Below are 17,601 nucleotides of genomic sequence, written 5' to 3'. Positions count from 1 at the left end.
GTGAAACTCTCAATGATGAGGGCATCTCAGGCAACAATGTGCGCCGCTGGTGGTGTACTGCCCATATCACCTTCTGCTTCCTCAGCCGCCTCCCCTTGCTTTTCTCCCTCCTTCTCGAATCAGCCAAAGGAGGTTCAGTGTTCTGTGCCTTGTTCCTCCTGCAGGTGCAAACTTCGCTGCTGTGCAATGTTGCACTGGGTGCAGCACACCAAGATCAATCCAGAGACCCTGACCGGTGCGTACTGGAGTACCTCCAAATCTGTCCATGCACCTGAAGTGCATCTTCAGCATGCTGATGGCTTGCTCAATGAGACATCTGGTGGTCATGTAGCATTCAGTGCATCATCCTTGGGCGTCATTCCTCAAGTTTTTGAGAAGTGTAATCAGCCACATTTTAAGTGGGTACCCCTTGTCTTGGAGTAGCCAGCCAGTAACACTGCTTCCAGGTGGGAGAATATTTGGGAGGGTGGACTGCAGCAGGACGAAAACATCATGGCAGCTGCCCAGGAATCTTGCACACACCTGCACAAAGATCTTTTTGAGGTTGCACATCAGCTCTCCAGAGATGGAGTGGAAGCTGTTGCAGTTGATGATGCCCCGCTCATGCGGGAAGCCAGTCAGAGCCACTAATTTTAGCACCCGCTCTTTCTGACTGACACCATCACAGGCAAAGTTGGCATAATGGCTGGCATTGGAAAAGAAGCAATCAATCATTTATGCATTTGTGTGATGCCAGCTGAGCAATACTGAAAATGTGTCTGAATGAGCCCTGGAACAATCCAAAGGAAAAAAAGTTGTGGTCAGTGGTGACCTGGTAAAGATGACAGCATGTTTGTTCCAGCAGGCTGCAAATGTCTGGCACCACCTGGTGCGACACCCTGCACCTCCTCAGATGCAATCCATCGTAAAAGTTTATTCTCCGCCTATAGATGCTGTGTACTGGTATGGTCTTCTACAAGCTGTACCTCTCTGCTGATCCCCATTCTCCTATGGAGCTGTAAGTCTGAGTGCAGTAGGATATTGCTGTTGCAAGTCCTGGTTCTGCTGGTGCAGCTACACCCTGTCAGTGTAGGTCCTGCTGTCTTGTTGGTGATGGTGGTTATCTAGGTCCTCATTTGAAGTGCAATGTAACACATGGTAAGTAACATCCATGCTGATCTCATAGATCAGAACTCCAAAGTGCAGATGACACCTCCAAAGTGTGTAATCTCTTGAGTATATAAAGTAACCTTTCAGTACAAATACTGTGACTAAGCCTTTTCACACAAGCAGGTAAGAAAGCAGCTGTGAACACTGAGTATTTCCCTGTCATGGCTTCAGACCCTATGCTGCAATCTTCTCACTTTGCTTTCACTGACGAGTTCCTGAAAGCCTGGAAAACTTGTGGAGCTAAAGTTAAACTGCAAAATCCACATTAATATTGCTCTAATTGAGTGATTAACGTATTGAAGTTGATAACCCGCTTCTCCTGAGGGCACTGAATGCTCACAGCCTAATGCACTAGAGTAAAATGCGTAAGTCAGTGGGTTGAAGCCAACTTCCTGAAGAGTCATATTTTTCCTGCATTTCACCTTTCACTTGGACCCAAATCCACATGCTCACACGTGCTAAAATTCCCATGTTACAAATTTATACATCACATTAAAATTGTTGCCACTTCTTGGCTACAAAACCTTATCTTTATTGTCATGATTTTGAGTCACTATTTTGGAAGTAAATATTTTACACTGAAAATCTCTACGTGAACATCTATAAAGGGGAAACACTAAAGATGTAAATATGCTAGTCTTATTGTAGTTCCACACTCCCATCCTTTGGTGGTAACAATATCCTATATTCATACTTTGCATTTAACACTAAAAATGTCCCAAGGCTTAAATCAAAAGAAAGAATCTGATGCAATTAAATTTTGTATTTTGCAGCAAATCACCACTGACCATTGCCTGCTTGTAGCTTCACGTGATTTTCTACTTCCAACTTTTATATTTCCTCCCCCCATAACTTTGTCTTCCTCCCTACTAACATCTGTAAGTTTCCCCTCTCTTCATTTGCCCACTCACCATTTCAAATCCATTCCTCCCTCCCCACCCAATATCTGCTACTTGCAAATCTCTCCAGCCTAATTAGACAACTCCAGGGGAGAAGTTTGTTCATGTAGCACCGCTTCTAGCAGTGCTATGCAGACTTACGTTGATTCCCTGAGGTCAGGCAGCACCTCGGCTGCTACCTGCATGGCTTTCTTCATTATTACGCCACGTGAATGAATTTCTCCCACTCCATCTTTTACCTGCCTGCACAGTCATCCAACACATTAACAGCCAGAAATAAAAACAAGAAGTGTTGGAAATACTCAGTAGGTCTGGCAGCATCTGTGGAGAGAAAAGCAGAGTTAACACTTCAAGTCAATGACCTTTCATCAGGACTCATGATGCAGATGCTGCCAGATCTGCTGAGTATTTCCAGCACTTTTGTTTTTATTTCAGATTTCCAGCATCTGCAGTATTTTTCTTTTATTTTACATTGACCGCCAGTCTGGTTTGTTCCTTCTTCTGCCTCACTAGTTCTGCCCTGCAAGCTGCTCTCAATTCTACAGCCATTTTTCCTGCCGAATTCCTCTCCATCAGTTCATCCTGCTTCCAGTCCCTACTCCTCCTTTTGGCACTATTGACACCATTCTGTTCCACATGCTATTTATTCCCTTTCTGCCTTTGATTTTCACCACTTACTAAAGCCACCTCCTCTCTTCCCTTTTCATATATTGATAAGCATAGTGAAAATAAAAACCTGCTTTCATATTCCTACCATGACATACTGACTTCAGGTAAAGAATTTCATAAGCTTCCCTGACCTGCTGTTGATAGTCAAATAAATTGTTTTCTCCATGTTGCCAATTAATTCATCTGATCTTCCAACCTCCATTCATCCGGTGACTGCTCAATTCCTCTCTAACTGTCAAATCTGTGGTGTGCAAATAGAAAATTTCATCACGTCACCACCATGCAGCGCCAATGTTAAAAAAAGTAATTCATTCAGTGGACCACCAAACCACTGATTGAAAATTTAATACATAGTTCTGTCAGACATATAAATTAATTCATTACATCTTTTGCATTACATTCACAAGGTCCTTGTAGATGAAGATAGCCATGCAACTCAAATTATTCCAGGGCTTTTGCCTCTACTACACTGCCCAAAAAGCCTACTGCAAGCGTTGATCATTCTCTGCATGAGAAAGAACCTCCTGATTCCAGTCCTAAAGTTACCTTCTATTCGTTTAAATTTCATTGGCCATTGTTTGGCCCACTCCCACATCTTGTTTCTGTCATTAAGAAATTTCCACTTCCTTCCATTCCACCAACTCTCCAAGTTTGGCATCATTTGCAGATTTGACCAATAGGCATTGAGTTTCTCAATCCAAGTGGTGGATTTAGTTTGAATTTCTGATTTTGGGTAACTCCATTCAGTAAGTAACCCCTCTAACCAATTGTTTTCTACCTTTCAACCAACGGCTTTTCCACATACCTGGATCACCATAGCTTTGAATTATCTAGTAGCCTTTTATGTGGAACTTTCATCAAATGCCTTTTGGAAGTCCATGTATGCAACATTATAAGATTCACTGTAGTCCACTGCTCTGCCACATCCTCAAAGAAATCAAAGAAGTTGTCAGACAGGGCTTCCCTGTCCAAAGCCATTTTGACTGTTTACTAGGTAACTGTTGTAGGGAATCAAGCTTATTCCTGATAATCAATTCTAATATTTTACATGGAATTGAAGACTAATTGGTCTGCTGTTGCCAGTGTCTGTTATGCTACCTTTTTTGAACACTGGCATCACATTAGCCTGTTTTCAATCTATTGGGACTTCCTCAGTGTTTACTGACCATCTCATAATGATGGCTAGAGCCTTGAAAACCTCCTCTCTCGACATTCTTGGATAAATACCATCTATCCTTCGGGATTTATTCATTTTAAAGTCCTTTCATCTTGTTCAGCACCTCCAATATTAGTCCTGAGTGTTGCCTTGGTACTATTATTTTAGGCAGGCAAATTGTTCATATCTTCCCCTTGTGAATATCTGGAGGAAGTAATCATTCAGAATATTTACTATCCAGTGCTCACCTTCTGTTTCAAGGCTACTTGAATCTTTTAATATTGTTTCCTCTTCTCTGGCAGTCTTCCTGCTATTGTACTGAAATACTGTTTTTTTTTACTGCTCGGTTTTGCCTCTAGAGTTATGTTTTTTCTAGGTCTCTCGTTGCCCTTCTGACCAGCCTTCTCCTTGCAGGATTTGTGGAAGTCATTTTTCTGTATTTCATTTTAATTGGTTTGTTGATCCACTTAGGATCACGCTAGTTTAGTCTCAAAACTTGCTGATCTTTCGTATGTATTGCTCCTGCCTGTTTTAGCATTATTCTTTCCATTTTTTTTCTAGTTACATTTTGATAAACATCCTCCTCCAATCCATTCATTTTAAAAGGCCATTGACCTGAAATGTTAACGCTGTTTTTCTCTCTCCAAAGATTCTGCCTGAGCTACTGAGTATTTCCAGCATTTTCTGTTTTTATTTCAGATTTTCAGCATCTTCAATATTTTGCTTTTGCATTCATTTTAAATGTTCACTTATCTCAAAAATATTAAAAAGTTATAGACCTTGCTCCTGCTGTTAGGTTTAAATTTGATCATTCTGCAATTACCATTCACTAGAAATGTTACAACTTACATTTTCGATATATTGTCTGGGTCATTTACAAGTACCAGACCAAGATGAGCTTTGCCCTTCAGAGTCTGGTCGAGAAGCTCACTTGAGTCGAGAGGCAGTTATGTATCTCATTTATCAATTCTGGCTTGTTTAAATGGGATTGATTGAAATCACCCATTAAAACAACTTTCATGTTCTTACACACACTTCTTTGCCCTTTACAGAGTAAACTGGCATTTTCTATGTACTGGCCTAGCGGGCTGTAGCATACTCATAGGGTTAGCTTGGATATTTTCATATTAAAGTTTTGTATCTAAAGTAGCATCACATGCTGGACTATGTAGTGTGTGTGTTTACATGTGCCTGCATATGTATGCATGTAATCTGTAAATAAACGTTTAATGAACTGTCAACCATGTCAACATGAAAATAACTAATTCAAAAGCAAATACTGCAGATACTGGAAATCTAAAATAAACAGAGCAAATGCTGGAAATACTCAGCAGGTCTGGCAGTATCTGTAGAGAGAGAAACAGAGTTAACGTTTCAGATCAATGACCCTTCATCAGACACCTGTGACCTCGTCGCTGAAAAGCTCATACCTCACAGCACTGGTCGCCATGCCTTGCCAGTAGCTGTCAAAATCACTGTGGGGTGGCCCTGAACTTCTTTGCTTCTGGCTTGTCCCAAAGATCATCATTGAGGCTGCTGGTTGTCCTAAGGGAGAAATCTGCTGATTGTGCCAAAGCCTTCCACAGCACCAGAGGGAAGTGATGTCGCAGGAGAGCTGGAGGCCTCATACCCAGGGCAGTATTTCCCCTTGCTTCATCGATGCTGGATATGATGCTGGGGGCCATGAGTGGGAGGAGGGGGTAAAAAAAAAGGGCGGCACAGGGGGGCAGTGGTTAGCACCGCAGCCTCACAACTCCAGCGACCCGGGTTCAATTCTGGGTACTGCCTGTGCGGAGTTTGCAAGTTCTCCCTGTAACCACGTGGGTTTTCGCCGGGTGCTCCGGTTTCCTCCCACAGCCAAAGACTTGCAGGTGATAGGTAAATTGGCCATTGTAAATTGTGCCTAGTGTAGGTAGGTGGTAGGGGAATATGGGATTACTGCAGGGTTAGTATAAATGGGTGGTTGTTGGTCGGCACAGACTCGGTGGGCTGAAGGGCCTGTTTCAGTGCTGTATCTCTAAATAACTAAATAAAATCAGCTGTGTACATTGGTTGGATCTCGCATGCGGCTGCACATCATTGCATCGCACAGGTCACTGATGCCCTCTTTGCCACAGTTGGACAGAACATTCATTTCCTGACAGAATCGGCCTCACAAGACAGAGGACAATGAGTTTCGTCACGATTTCCCCAGGTACAGGGCATCATCAATTGCACCCATGTGGCTATCAAGGCACCCAGGGACCGACCAGTGAAATTCATCAACTTCGTGAACTTTCAACTTCCTCCATGTGTGTGCTGAATTTCCTGGCAGCTGCCATGACTTCTTCATCCTCTGCCAGTCCAGGCTGCTTCAGATATTCACTCCAGCCCCCAAAGTGCGTGGATGGATCCCTGGGAACAAGGGATATCCCTTGAAGAGATGCCCGCTAACCCCTCTAAAGGAGTCCTAGACAGAGGCAATAGAACCAATGCCGCCTGTTCACTAGGACAACCATTGAGCAGGCCATGGGGCTTCGTGGTTCGGGTGCCTGGGCTGGTCAGGTGGTGGCCTCCAAACGCTCCTGCAAGGGTCTGTCATTGGTCTGATGCATTCTCCATAATATGGCCATCCAGAGAGGTGTGGACCTTGACGATAGTGAGGCCCTGGAAAGAGACAGCTCATCAGGGGAGGAGCAGAAGATGAGAGGAGGAGGAGGAAGAGTATGCGGTGGGAGATTACACCGAACAGAGAGGTGCCCCTGCTGCACGATGAGATGGCTTCCTTCTGCCACTCTCTGGGAAGAGGACCTCCCTCCTCCCACTCACGGCCCCCAGCATCGATGAAGCGAGGGGAAATCCTGCCCTGGGTACGAGGCCTCTGGCTCTCCTGCGACATTGCTTCCCTCTGGTGCTGTGGAAGGCTTTGGCACAATCAGCAGATTTCTCCCTTAGGACAACCAGCAGCCTCAATGATGGCTGCCGTGGACAGTCTAAATCAGTTCCTCACTTCATCTGACCCACCTCCATTTCCGCCCTCACTGGCTCTAAGTGGACAGAAAACCCGTCGCCACGCCAATTAAGGGCTTACTCACGTGAAAATCTTAACTTTAATCAGTTTCCCACTGGAAGGAAGGTTTCTGACCTGAAGACAAACCTGGCTCCTGTTTCCTGCCTCCATGCTGAAAATTCAGCTCCACCTTTAGGTCAGCTCTCTGAAGAGTGAAAAGCCAAAGCTTTGCAAGTTTTTCCTCCAACCCAAGGTCCTTATATTATGGATCAACATAGAAGACTTTCTCTGAAGTATCTGCAGCGCTTCAGCGTCTCCATGATAGTATCAGTGACCAGAAGTGGATGTGGTCTGACCAGTTCACTGTGAAATATGAATGGGAATTCCTCCATTTGGCTTCTATTGTTTTGGCTGAACAGATCAATATTCTTTCTGTTTTCTTTGTTAACTGTAGCTCTGCAATGTTTGGAGATGCCTCACATAGAGTTTACTAGAATGATGAGATATTTTCCCTTAGCTATTTGAATAGCATTCATGGAGTACTTATAGAATCATAGAAATTTATAGTACAGCAGGAAACCATTTAGCCCACCGTGCCAGTGCTGGCTTTTTGAAACAGCAGTTGTACTTATTACCACAGTCCCTTTCTTTTGTCTGTAACCCTGCAAGTTCCTCATCCTGAAGTACCCATCCAACCCCCATTTAAAATTATTTACAGAATCAGCTTTTACCACCTTTTCAGGTACAGCGTTTCAGATCCCAACAACTCAGTGAAGAAAACTGCTCCTCATCTCACCTCTAGATCTTTTGTCAATGATTTTAAATCTATGACTGCTGATTTTCTGTATCTACTCTATCAAAATATCTCATCATCTTTAAAACCTCTGTTAGGTCACCTCTAAACCTTCTCTGTTCCAAGGAGAACAAGCCCAATATTACCAACCTTTCTTCATAACTGTAGTCTCTCATCCTTGATAACATCCTGGTAAACCTTCTCTATACCATTTCTAAGGTCTTAATATCTTTCCTGAAGTGTGATGCCCAGAATGTCCACAATACTCCAGCTGCATCCTAACAGTGACTTATAAAGTTCTAGCATGATCTCTTTGCTTTTATATTTTATGTGTCCATTTATAAACTCAAGTAAACTATATGCTTTTTTAACCACCTTGCCAACTTGCTTTCCATCTTTAAGGATATGAGTACATGGACATCAAGGTCTCTCTGCTCATCTACACTTTTCAAAATCATGTCATTTATAATATACCCTCTTTCCATTAGTCCTCCCAAAGTGCATCACTTCACACTTCTCTGCATTGGACTCCATCTGCCATGCTTCTACCCATTTCACTACTCTGCCCATGTCATCCTGATGTCTACAACTATCCTCATTTAAAACGTTGCCATGATTTATATCATCTGCAAACTTTATAATGCTGCTCCCTGCACCAGGGTCTAGGTCAGTTATAAAAATTGAAGAGTAATGGACCCAAAACTGATGCTTAGAGAACTGCAAACCACCTTCCTGTCTATCAAAAATCAATCCATCAACACCCTCCATTTCCTGTCACTGAGCCAATTCTGTATCCCGACTGCCACTTTCCCTGAAATCCACGAGCTCCCAACCTTTTAGCAAGCCGTCTGGATGACACTTTGTCCAATGCCTTCCAAAAGTTCATATCTACAACACCAACTGCACTACCTTGATCAACCGTCTCTGTTACCTCATTAAAAAAATTCAATCAAGAAGTCAGGCTCAAGTTGCCTTTAACAAGTTCATGCTGGCTATCCTTGATTAACCCATCTCCACTTATATATTTTGTCTAACTCATTTTGCAGTTCACAAACTGCCTCCTCTGTATGAACTGCCTCTAATTTAGTCTCTGCAAATTTGACCATTGTGTATTTATTTGCGAATCCAGGTCCTAATGTAGTTGAAACACCAAGTATGAGTGGGGTTCAAATATAATTCAAATTTTGCTACCTGCCTGTTAAATTATCTGGTAGTTGTGGTCCAACTCAGTATTATTGTTCCACAAAAGCAGGATTAAAAGCTACATCTCTGATGATGCATCTTACACACAGATTTGTCCAGAGTAGTTTTAAATCTAAGGTAAAATCTTCAATGCAAACCCAGGCTCCAAAGGGAAGTGAGGCCTGTAAAAGGAAACTTCCTGCAAGCATTTATAACATATTTTATGAGTAAGTTACTTCAGAATTGTGGATTTTTTTCATATTTATCTTATGCTATTACTAGGGTGAAGGCAGCAAATGGCAGATAGGGATATTCGATTGTCTAGTTTTCTGCTGGTTGCTCATTCTTCCTCTGCACATTTTGTCACAAATGGTTTGCTCCCACTAAATTTAGTCAATGTATATTTGGTTGGGAGCTTAACAGATGTGTTGAGATAATTAAAGGACATACATTTATATAGTGCCTTTCATGTCATCAGGAAATCCCAAGGCGCATCATAGCCAATAGTCAGTGTTTTCATGTAGGCAAACGTGACAGCCAACATGATCAGTTAATTGGTTTTCCTGGTGATGGTTGAGGGATAGGTATTTGGCAGATCAGCAGAAGATCCCTGCTGTTCAAGTAGTGCCATGTGATCTTTTTATGTCCACTATAACAGGCATACATACAGAGCCTCAGTTTATATCTCACGTGAAAGATGGTACCTTTCAGTAGATTATACACTGAAGTCCTGGAGTGATGCTCGAACCCACAAGCTTCTCACTCAGATGCAAGAGTGCCACCACTTAGCCAAGCTGATACTTGACCCAACAGATGCACAATACTTAGAGGCAAGATACATCTCACATATTTCAGGGCACATGATGAGTTAGGAAAATGGCAAACAGCAGAAACGTAGCAAAAAAATTTTGTAAAAATGACTAATTCCTGCAGGCCTCACTTTACACTGGCTCAAGAATGCCATTGATTAGACCATATCATTGCTTATGGAATTTTAAAAAGCCCTTTGTCGAACTGAGCTCCCTCCTAGGTAAAATTTCTGCATCTTGGCTCCTCCCCAGTTCAGGCACAAAGGGAAAAACAATTGTAGTAAAGCTTAAAATGCAAAATTGAAATTAAGTCCTTGGTTAAGGTTAGGCCTATCTACAGTGAACACTCGTGTTTCTACAATTTTTACAAAAAGAAAAATTGGATTAAATAGTTGTGCTAGTGCAGCAGCACATTTGCTGGCAATGATACATGATTACAGATTGAATCATGTTGCTCACTTCCTTTGGAGTTCAGTTTGACTGGGGACAAGGCAATAATGCCTACTTTGATTGCCGATCATCTTTGATTACTTCACTGCCCTTGACCAAGCTTTGGGCAGGATATTTGTGCTCCCATATTTTCTGTTCCCTCACTGGCTTGCCCACTGCTTCTGACAAAGAGATTTAGATAAAAGAACTTGATTTTGTATTCCTGCACGAAGAGACCACAGAATGCCTGGTACTTCCCCAGCTCCAGGCTGAGGCCATACTTTTAAAGTGTAATTGAAGGATATGATCATAACATCATAAGATATTAAGAAATAGGAGCAGGAGTAAGCCATTCAATCCGTTGAGCCTGCTCCGCCATTCAATAAGATCATGGCTGACCTGATTGTGGCCTGAACTCCACTTTCCTGCCAACTGCCCATAACCCATGATCAAAAATCAGTCTAACTCAGGCTTGAATATATTCAATGACCCAGCCTCCACTTCTCTCTGGGGAAGAGAATTCCAAAGATTAATGACCCTCAGAGAAGAAATTCTTCCTTATCTCCATCTTAAATGGGAGACCCCTTATTTTGAAACTGTGCACCCGAGTTCAAGATTCCCCCATGAGGAGAAACATACTCTCAGCATCTACCCTGTCAAGCTCCCTTAGAATCTGATGTTTCATAGAATCATAGAAAGTTTAAGGCACAAAAAGAGGCCACTTGGCCCATCGTGTCTGCCAGCTGAAAAACAATCCACCCAGTCTAATCCCACCTTCCAGCATTTGGTCCGTAGCCCTGCAGATTACGGCACTTGAGATGCATATCCAGACTCCTTTTGAATGAGTTCCAGACCCCCATCACCCTCTGGTGCAAACATTTTTCCTCATCTCCCCTCTCATCTTTCTCCCAAACACCTTAAATCTATGTTCCCTAGTCACTGACTTCTCTGCTAAATTAAATAGGCCCTTTCACCTCCACTCTATATAGGCCCCTCACAATTTTGTACATTTCAATCAGATCTCCCCTCAGCCTTCTCGTTCCAAGGAGAACAACCCCAGCCTATCTAATCTTTCCTCATAGCTGCATTTTTCCAGTCCCAGCAACATCCTTGTAAATCTCCTCTGTACCCTCTCTAGTGCAATTACATCCTTTCTGTAATGAGGTGACCAGAACTGCACACAGTACTCAAGTTGTGGCCTAACCAATGATTTATACAGTTCCAGCGTAACCTCCCTGCACTTATATTCTATACCTCGGCTAATAAAGGAAAGGATTCCAGATACCTACTTAGTTACCTTATCGACCTTTGGGGATCTGTGGACATTCACTCCATGGTCCCTCACTTCGTCTACACTTCTTAGTATTTTCCCATTAATCATGTATTCCTTTGGCTTGTTTGACCTTCCCAAATGCATCACCTCACACTTCTCCAAGTTGAATTCCATTTGTCACTTTTCTGCCCATCTGACCAGACTATCTATATCTTCTCGCAGCCTACAGCTATCCTTGCTATCTACCACACGACCAATCTTTGTGTCATCTGCAAACTTCTTGATCATGCCCCCTACATTTACATCCAAATTGTTGATATATACCACAAAAAGCAGGGGACCCAGTACTGAGCCCTGCGGAACGCCTCTGTATACAGCCCTCCAGTCACAAAAAACACCTCCCAATTACCCTTTGTTTCCTGCCATTGAGTCAATTTTATATCTACCTTGCTGCATTTCCCTGGATCCCATGGGATTTTATTTATTTAACCAGTCTGCCATGTGGAACCTTGTCAAAAGCCTTACTAAAAATCCATGTAGACCACATCGACTGCACTACCCTCATCTGTCTTCCTTATTACTTCTTCAAAAAATTCAATCAAGTTGGTTAGAATATGGGAGAAGTTCTCCATCCTCTTCATTTCCCCAAAGTTAGGGCAGTTTTTAGGGAATTACAACAGGAAAGCCCAACAACATCATGACAGGGTCTTTAGTTGAATTTATTAATGCTCCTAGGCCCAACCATCTTCAGCTGCTTCATCAATGACCTTCCTTCAATTATAAGGTCAGAAGTGGGGATGTTCTCTGATGATTGCACAATGTTTAGCACCATTCGCGACTCCTCAGATACTGAAGCAGTCCATGTAGAAATGCAGCAAGACCTGGACAATATCCAGGCTTGGGCTGATAAGTGGCAAGTAACATTAGCGACACACAAGTGCCAGGCAATGCCCATCTCCAACAAGAGAGAATCTAACCATCTCCCCTTGACATTCAATGGCATTACGATTGCTGAATCCCCCACTATCAACATCCTAGGGGCTACCATTAACCAGAAACTGAACTGGAGTAGCCAAATAAATACTGTAACTACAAGAGCGGGTCAGAGGCTCGGAATCCTGCAGCGAATAACTCATCTCCTGACTCCCCAAAGCCTGTCCACCATCTACAAGGCACAAGTCAGGAGTATGATGGAATACTCTCCACTTGCCTGAATGGGTGAAGCTCCAACAAAACTCAAGAAGCTCGACACCATCCAGGACAAAGCAGCCTGCTTGATTGGCACCCCATCCACAAACATTCACTCCCTCCACCACCGACGCACAGTGACAGCAGTGTGTACCATCTACAAGATGCACTGCAGCAACGCACCAAGACTCCTTAGACAGCACCTTCCAAACCCACGAACTCTACCAACTAGAAGGACAAGGGCAGCAAATACATGGGAACACCACCACCTGCAAGTTCCCCTCCAAGTCACACACCATCCTGACTTGGAACTATATCGCTGTTCCTTCACTGTCGCTGGGTCAAAATCCTGGAACTCCCTTCGTAACAGCACTGTGGGTGTACCTACCCCACATGGACTGCAACGGTTGAAGAAGGCAGCTCACCACCACCTACTCAAGGCAATTAGGGATGGGCAATAAATGCTGGCCTAGCCAGCGACGCTCACATCCCATGAATGAATAAAGAGACTAAAATGCAAGAGAGTAAAGAGCATTGTAGCAAACATTTTTTAAAGCCACCTATTGCTCTGCAAACTCAAGATATGGACACATACATTCCCACATGCAGTCTTACTAACAAATCTTAATGCTAAATGAAAGTCTGTGGATAAAAAAAGCAATAGGTTATTCCTTTACCTCTGTATCCTTGATCAGTTTCCCGGAGATCAATCAAAGTAATGGGTTGGAAATTTAAATCCCACAAGCGAACACAACCATCTCGGCCTCCTGTAGCAAATCCTTCTTCACAGGCATTCATGCTGAAGATTCCTGACTGAATGAGTTTTTAAGTAAAATGTCACTTTGTTGTTACTGTGAAGTTAGCCTTTGTAACTTGAAGTCTTTATATGCAGCATTACAAAACAGGCACATTTTGAAATATGCATGCTAACAGATGAAACATTACCAACTTGTGTATTTGCAATTACAAAGAACAGTAACCTGACTGCATTACTATTTGCAGGGCATTGAAACATATAATTAAGTATGGTACCAATAGTCTACAGAACTATTGCTACAAAAATGCAGTGCTGTTCATTTAGCTGGTTAGAGTTTTTTCAAAACTAGACCTGGGCACACTGAATGCTTAAATGGGAGCTTTTTTAAAAAAACATGGGACAGAAGGGAGCATAAGCACACTGACCAGAGAGAACACACAAGACCAAGCAAGCACAAGAACATGTGAAAGAGACAGAGACGGATAGAAAAAGAGAAAATTATTTTTAAGTCACTGGCAACTGTGCTTACCCACAAAGCTTCAATGTGCACACAGCAAGGTCCCACAAACAGTATGAGTTAAATGACCACAATCTATTTTTGGTGGTGTTGGCAAGGGCTGCGTGTTTCTATTGCATTTGCCAGAGGATGAAGATAAGAGAAATGATTGGAGAAGGAAAACTAAGCTGCCAGGACAATGTGGACTATCAACCTAGTGAGCCAGCTGCAAAGTATACAACATAAATACTGACATTTGTATTTATTTTTGTGTTGTCTTTGGTATTTATTTTAATAATACTTTTTTTACAAACAAGACTGGAGGATAGCTGATGTTGTGCCTTTATTTAAGAAGGGCAGCAGGGATATGCCAGGGAACTACAGGCTGGTGTGAAACTTGTAAACGTTGATGTTCAGTACTTGTACAAGAAACAGAAAAAGTTAGTGTGCAGATACAGCAAGCAATTAGGAAAGCAAATGGCATGTTGGCTTTTATTGCAAGGGGATTGGAGTACAAGAATAAAGAAGTCTTGCTACAGTTGTATGGGGCTTTGGGGAGACCACAACTGGAATACTGTGTGCAATTTTGGTCTCCATATTTAAGGAAGGATATAGGCCAGAGCTGGCGGGCAGCCATAAAGGCGGGGCTAAAGTGTGGCGAGTCGAAGAGACTTAGCAGTTGTCAGGAAAAAAGACAGAAGCGCATGGGGAGAGCCAACTGTGTAACAGCCCCGACAACCAATTTTTTCTGCAGCACCTGTGGAAGAGTATGTCACTCTAGTATTGGCCTTTATAGCCGCTCCAGGCGCTGCTCCACAAACCACTGACCACCTCCAGGCGCTTACCCATTGTCTTCCGAGACAAGGAGGCCAAAGAAGAAGAGAAGAAAATTTGCATTGGAGGCATACAGTGACGGTTCACTAGATTGGTCCCTGGGATAAGATGATTGTTCTATGATGAGAAGCGGAGTAAAATGGGTCTATATTCTCTGGAATTTAAAAGAATGAGAGGTAATCTTATTGAAACATTCAGGATTATGAAGGGGCTTGACAGGATAGATACAGGATTTTACTGAGCTCCCGACAATGGGATCTATGACGGGGGAGGGGGGGTGCCGGAAGATTGTTCCGGCAGAGGCCCGCCACGGACCTGACGCCAGGAGTGCCAGGCCCGATCTTCCCGGCAGCTGCGAGGCTCCTTGGTGGGCGCCCCTGCCGCTGGGCGATTGGACCCAGATTAATATATTTAAATTAATGAAAGAATATATTTAAATAAAATCAACAGCGATCTTACCTTCAGGCTGCAATCTTCCGAGCGGCGGCCAGCACTCATGCGCCTTCACTTTCTCGTCCAGGGAAAGCGGGTGCCATCGTGGAGGGGAAGGGGGGAACTTATGATTTTTAGTGCAGTTGTGGGGGGCAGGGTTGGGAAACAGGCTCTAATGCAAATTACTAGTGTAGGGGAGGATGGGAAGGGGGAAGAGGAGATCTCTGCACTCTGAATGGTTGGGGGGGTGGAAAGGTCAAGTGTTGAAGGTAAGTGTTTGGGGGCGGGAGAAAGAGAGGGCAAATGTTGAATTTAATTGCTATGGGGGGGGGGGTAGAGGCAATAGATATTTTGGTGGTTCATTCGGGGGGTGGGGGGTGGGGAGGGGGTAGCCATTTTAAAATGGTGCCAGCGCCCCATAGCCGGCATCGGACAGCCCGCCCCCTCCACATGGTTGGGGGGGACGGCCCGGCCGGTTCATTAACCTGGGTTGCCACGAAGAAGATTGCGGCGTACAGCCTGCATTTTTTCGCCCGCACTGATCCAGCCCATTGTTTCCCTTGGCTGGGGAACCTAGAACAAGGGGGCACAGTTTCAGGTTAAGGGGCCAACCATTTAGTTCTGAGATGAGGAGAAATTCCTTCACTCAGAGGGTTGTGAATCTTTGGAATTCTCTACTCCAGAGGGTTGTGGATGCTCTATCATTAAATATATTTAAGGCTGAGATAGATTTTTGGTCTCTCAGGGAATCAAGGGACATGGGGAGCAGGCAGGAAATTGGAGTTGAAGCCCAAGATCAGCAACCATCATATTGAATGGTAGAGCAGGCTCGACGGGCCGTATGGTCTACTCCTGTTCCTATTTCTTATGATTTTGAAATAGAGCTGGTGTGAATTTGGACTAATTGCCTGCTTATAACAAACTTTACAGTCTGAATTTTATTTGGGTGCCACACTCCGTGGCAACGCCCTTTAAACTCTGCGTGGCGCCCACATTCAGCGGCCGCCGAGGATCCCCCACGATATTTCGCACTGGGGTTCAGTTCAATAATGGGGGCTGAGTGCCCGCCCCCAATGACGTCAAGTGGTGACCTCCACGTCCCCAGTAACAGCGTGTGGTGCCAACGCACAGGCGCCGGCACCATTTTTAAAGAGCTTTAAGCCATTACCAATAAGTATAATTTTTAAAGGGATAATAGACATGACTTTTATTACATATAAAAATAAGTGATGGAGGCCCTTCCCCAACCCCTGCAATGGTCATTTCAGGCAATGAAATGACCATCAATTGCTTGTACAAATACCCAAACTTTCCCCCCCAACCTTTGATCTTTTGCCCTCCAACCCCTTCCCACCATCCCCACATCCAATAAATATTGATTTTCCTGCTCCTCCATCCCTCCCGCCCAAAAAATTCTATTCCTCCCCCTCCCCACCAGGTTCTCACCCGGAACTCCGAAGGCACGCGGAGCACGAATGGCGGCTGTAATTTCAGAGTGGGATGGCCGTCGCCTGCAGGTAGGTTTATTTCAATATTTAAAATGTTCATTTGCATATATTTAGATGAAGGGCCTGCTGCCATGTGGCGGTGGGGCCGCACCGAGGTCCCGCTGCCGCCAATAATATGCGGCGGGTCCTTTGCGACGTCGCAGGGAGAGGCGGGCCTCTCCCCACAATATTTTAGCGGCCCCGCGCCTCCACCCGCGGCATCGAGGGGCCGGTAAAATTCAGCCCTACTCGCCACATAATTTTAGGGCTGGTGTTGAAAAGCAGATGGAGCCTCCTATGAGTTTGCATATATTTACTGAGGACACCAGCACTGGACGGATGATTTCAACTTTCAAAATGGCTGACAGATGAGATTTTTCAACTCTTCAAATTTATCTCACTTTTTGACATGATTCTGAATATTTATCTTTTTAAAATAATTTATTGTATATATGACTTTTTAAACATGATTCTGCTCATATTTAGCTGACCTTAGAACATTCTTTGTTCAAATCTCTATTTTGTTCCCACTTATACAACTTTAAAATCCCGTTTACATGCATATGAGGAAATAGCGGATGTGCTGAGGATCATCTTCAAATCCTCACTAGATACAGGTGAGGTACCAGATGATTGTAGGTCTGAAAACGTTATACCATTGTTTAAAAAGGGTGTGAGGGATAGGCCAAATAATTATAGGCCAGTTAGTTTGACCTCGGTGATGGGTAAATTGTTAGAATCAATTCTGAGGGACACTTAGAAAGGCACGGATGAATCAGGGATAGTCAGCATGGATTTGTTAAGGGAAGGTCGTGTCTTACTACCGAAGAAGGTACTTTCCAAGAAGGGTCACTGACCCGAAACGTTAACTCTGCTTCTCTTTCCACAGATGCTGCCAGACCTGCTGAGTGGTTCCAGCATTTCTTGTTTTCATTTCGTGTCTTACTAACTTGATTGAGTTTTTTGAGGAAGTGACGGGGAGGATTGATGAGGGTAGTGCAGTGGATGTAGTCTACATGGATTTTAGTGAGGCATTTGACAAGGTCCCGCATGGCAGAC

General features: G+C 43.7%; 1 protein-coding gene across 6 annotated transcripts in view; it reads right to left on the bottom strand.

Moving 5' to 3' along the window:
• eml5 (EMAP like 5) overlaps positions 1–17,601 on the bottom strand; it is a 223,144-nt gene that overhangs the window by 160,257 nt on the left and 45,286 nt on the right. For all 6 annotated transcript variants that reach the window (XM_068038838.1, XM_068038839.1, XM_068038837.1 and 3 more), the window contains exon 6: positions 13,214–13,349. In XM_068038838.1, the coding sequence (XP_067894939.1) occupies positions 13,214–13,349 (136 nt within the window). The remainder of the gene's footprint in view (positions 1–13,213; positions 13,350–17,601) is intronic.

The sequence above is a fragment of the Heterodontus francisci genome, chromosome 9, assembly GCF_036365525.1.
Source record: "Heterodontus francisci isolate sHetFra1 chromosome 9, sHetFra1.hap1, whole genome shotgun sequence".
Taxonomy (NCBI): Eukaryota; Metazoa; Chordata; class Chondrichthyes; order Heterodontiformes; family Heterodontidae; genus Heterodontus; species Heterodontus francisci.
This window is presented reverse-complemented; position numbering and strand designations above follow the sequence as displayed.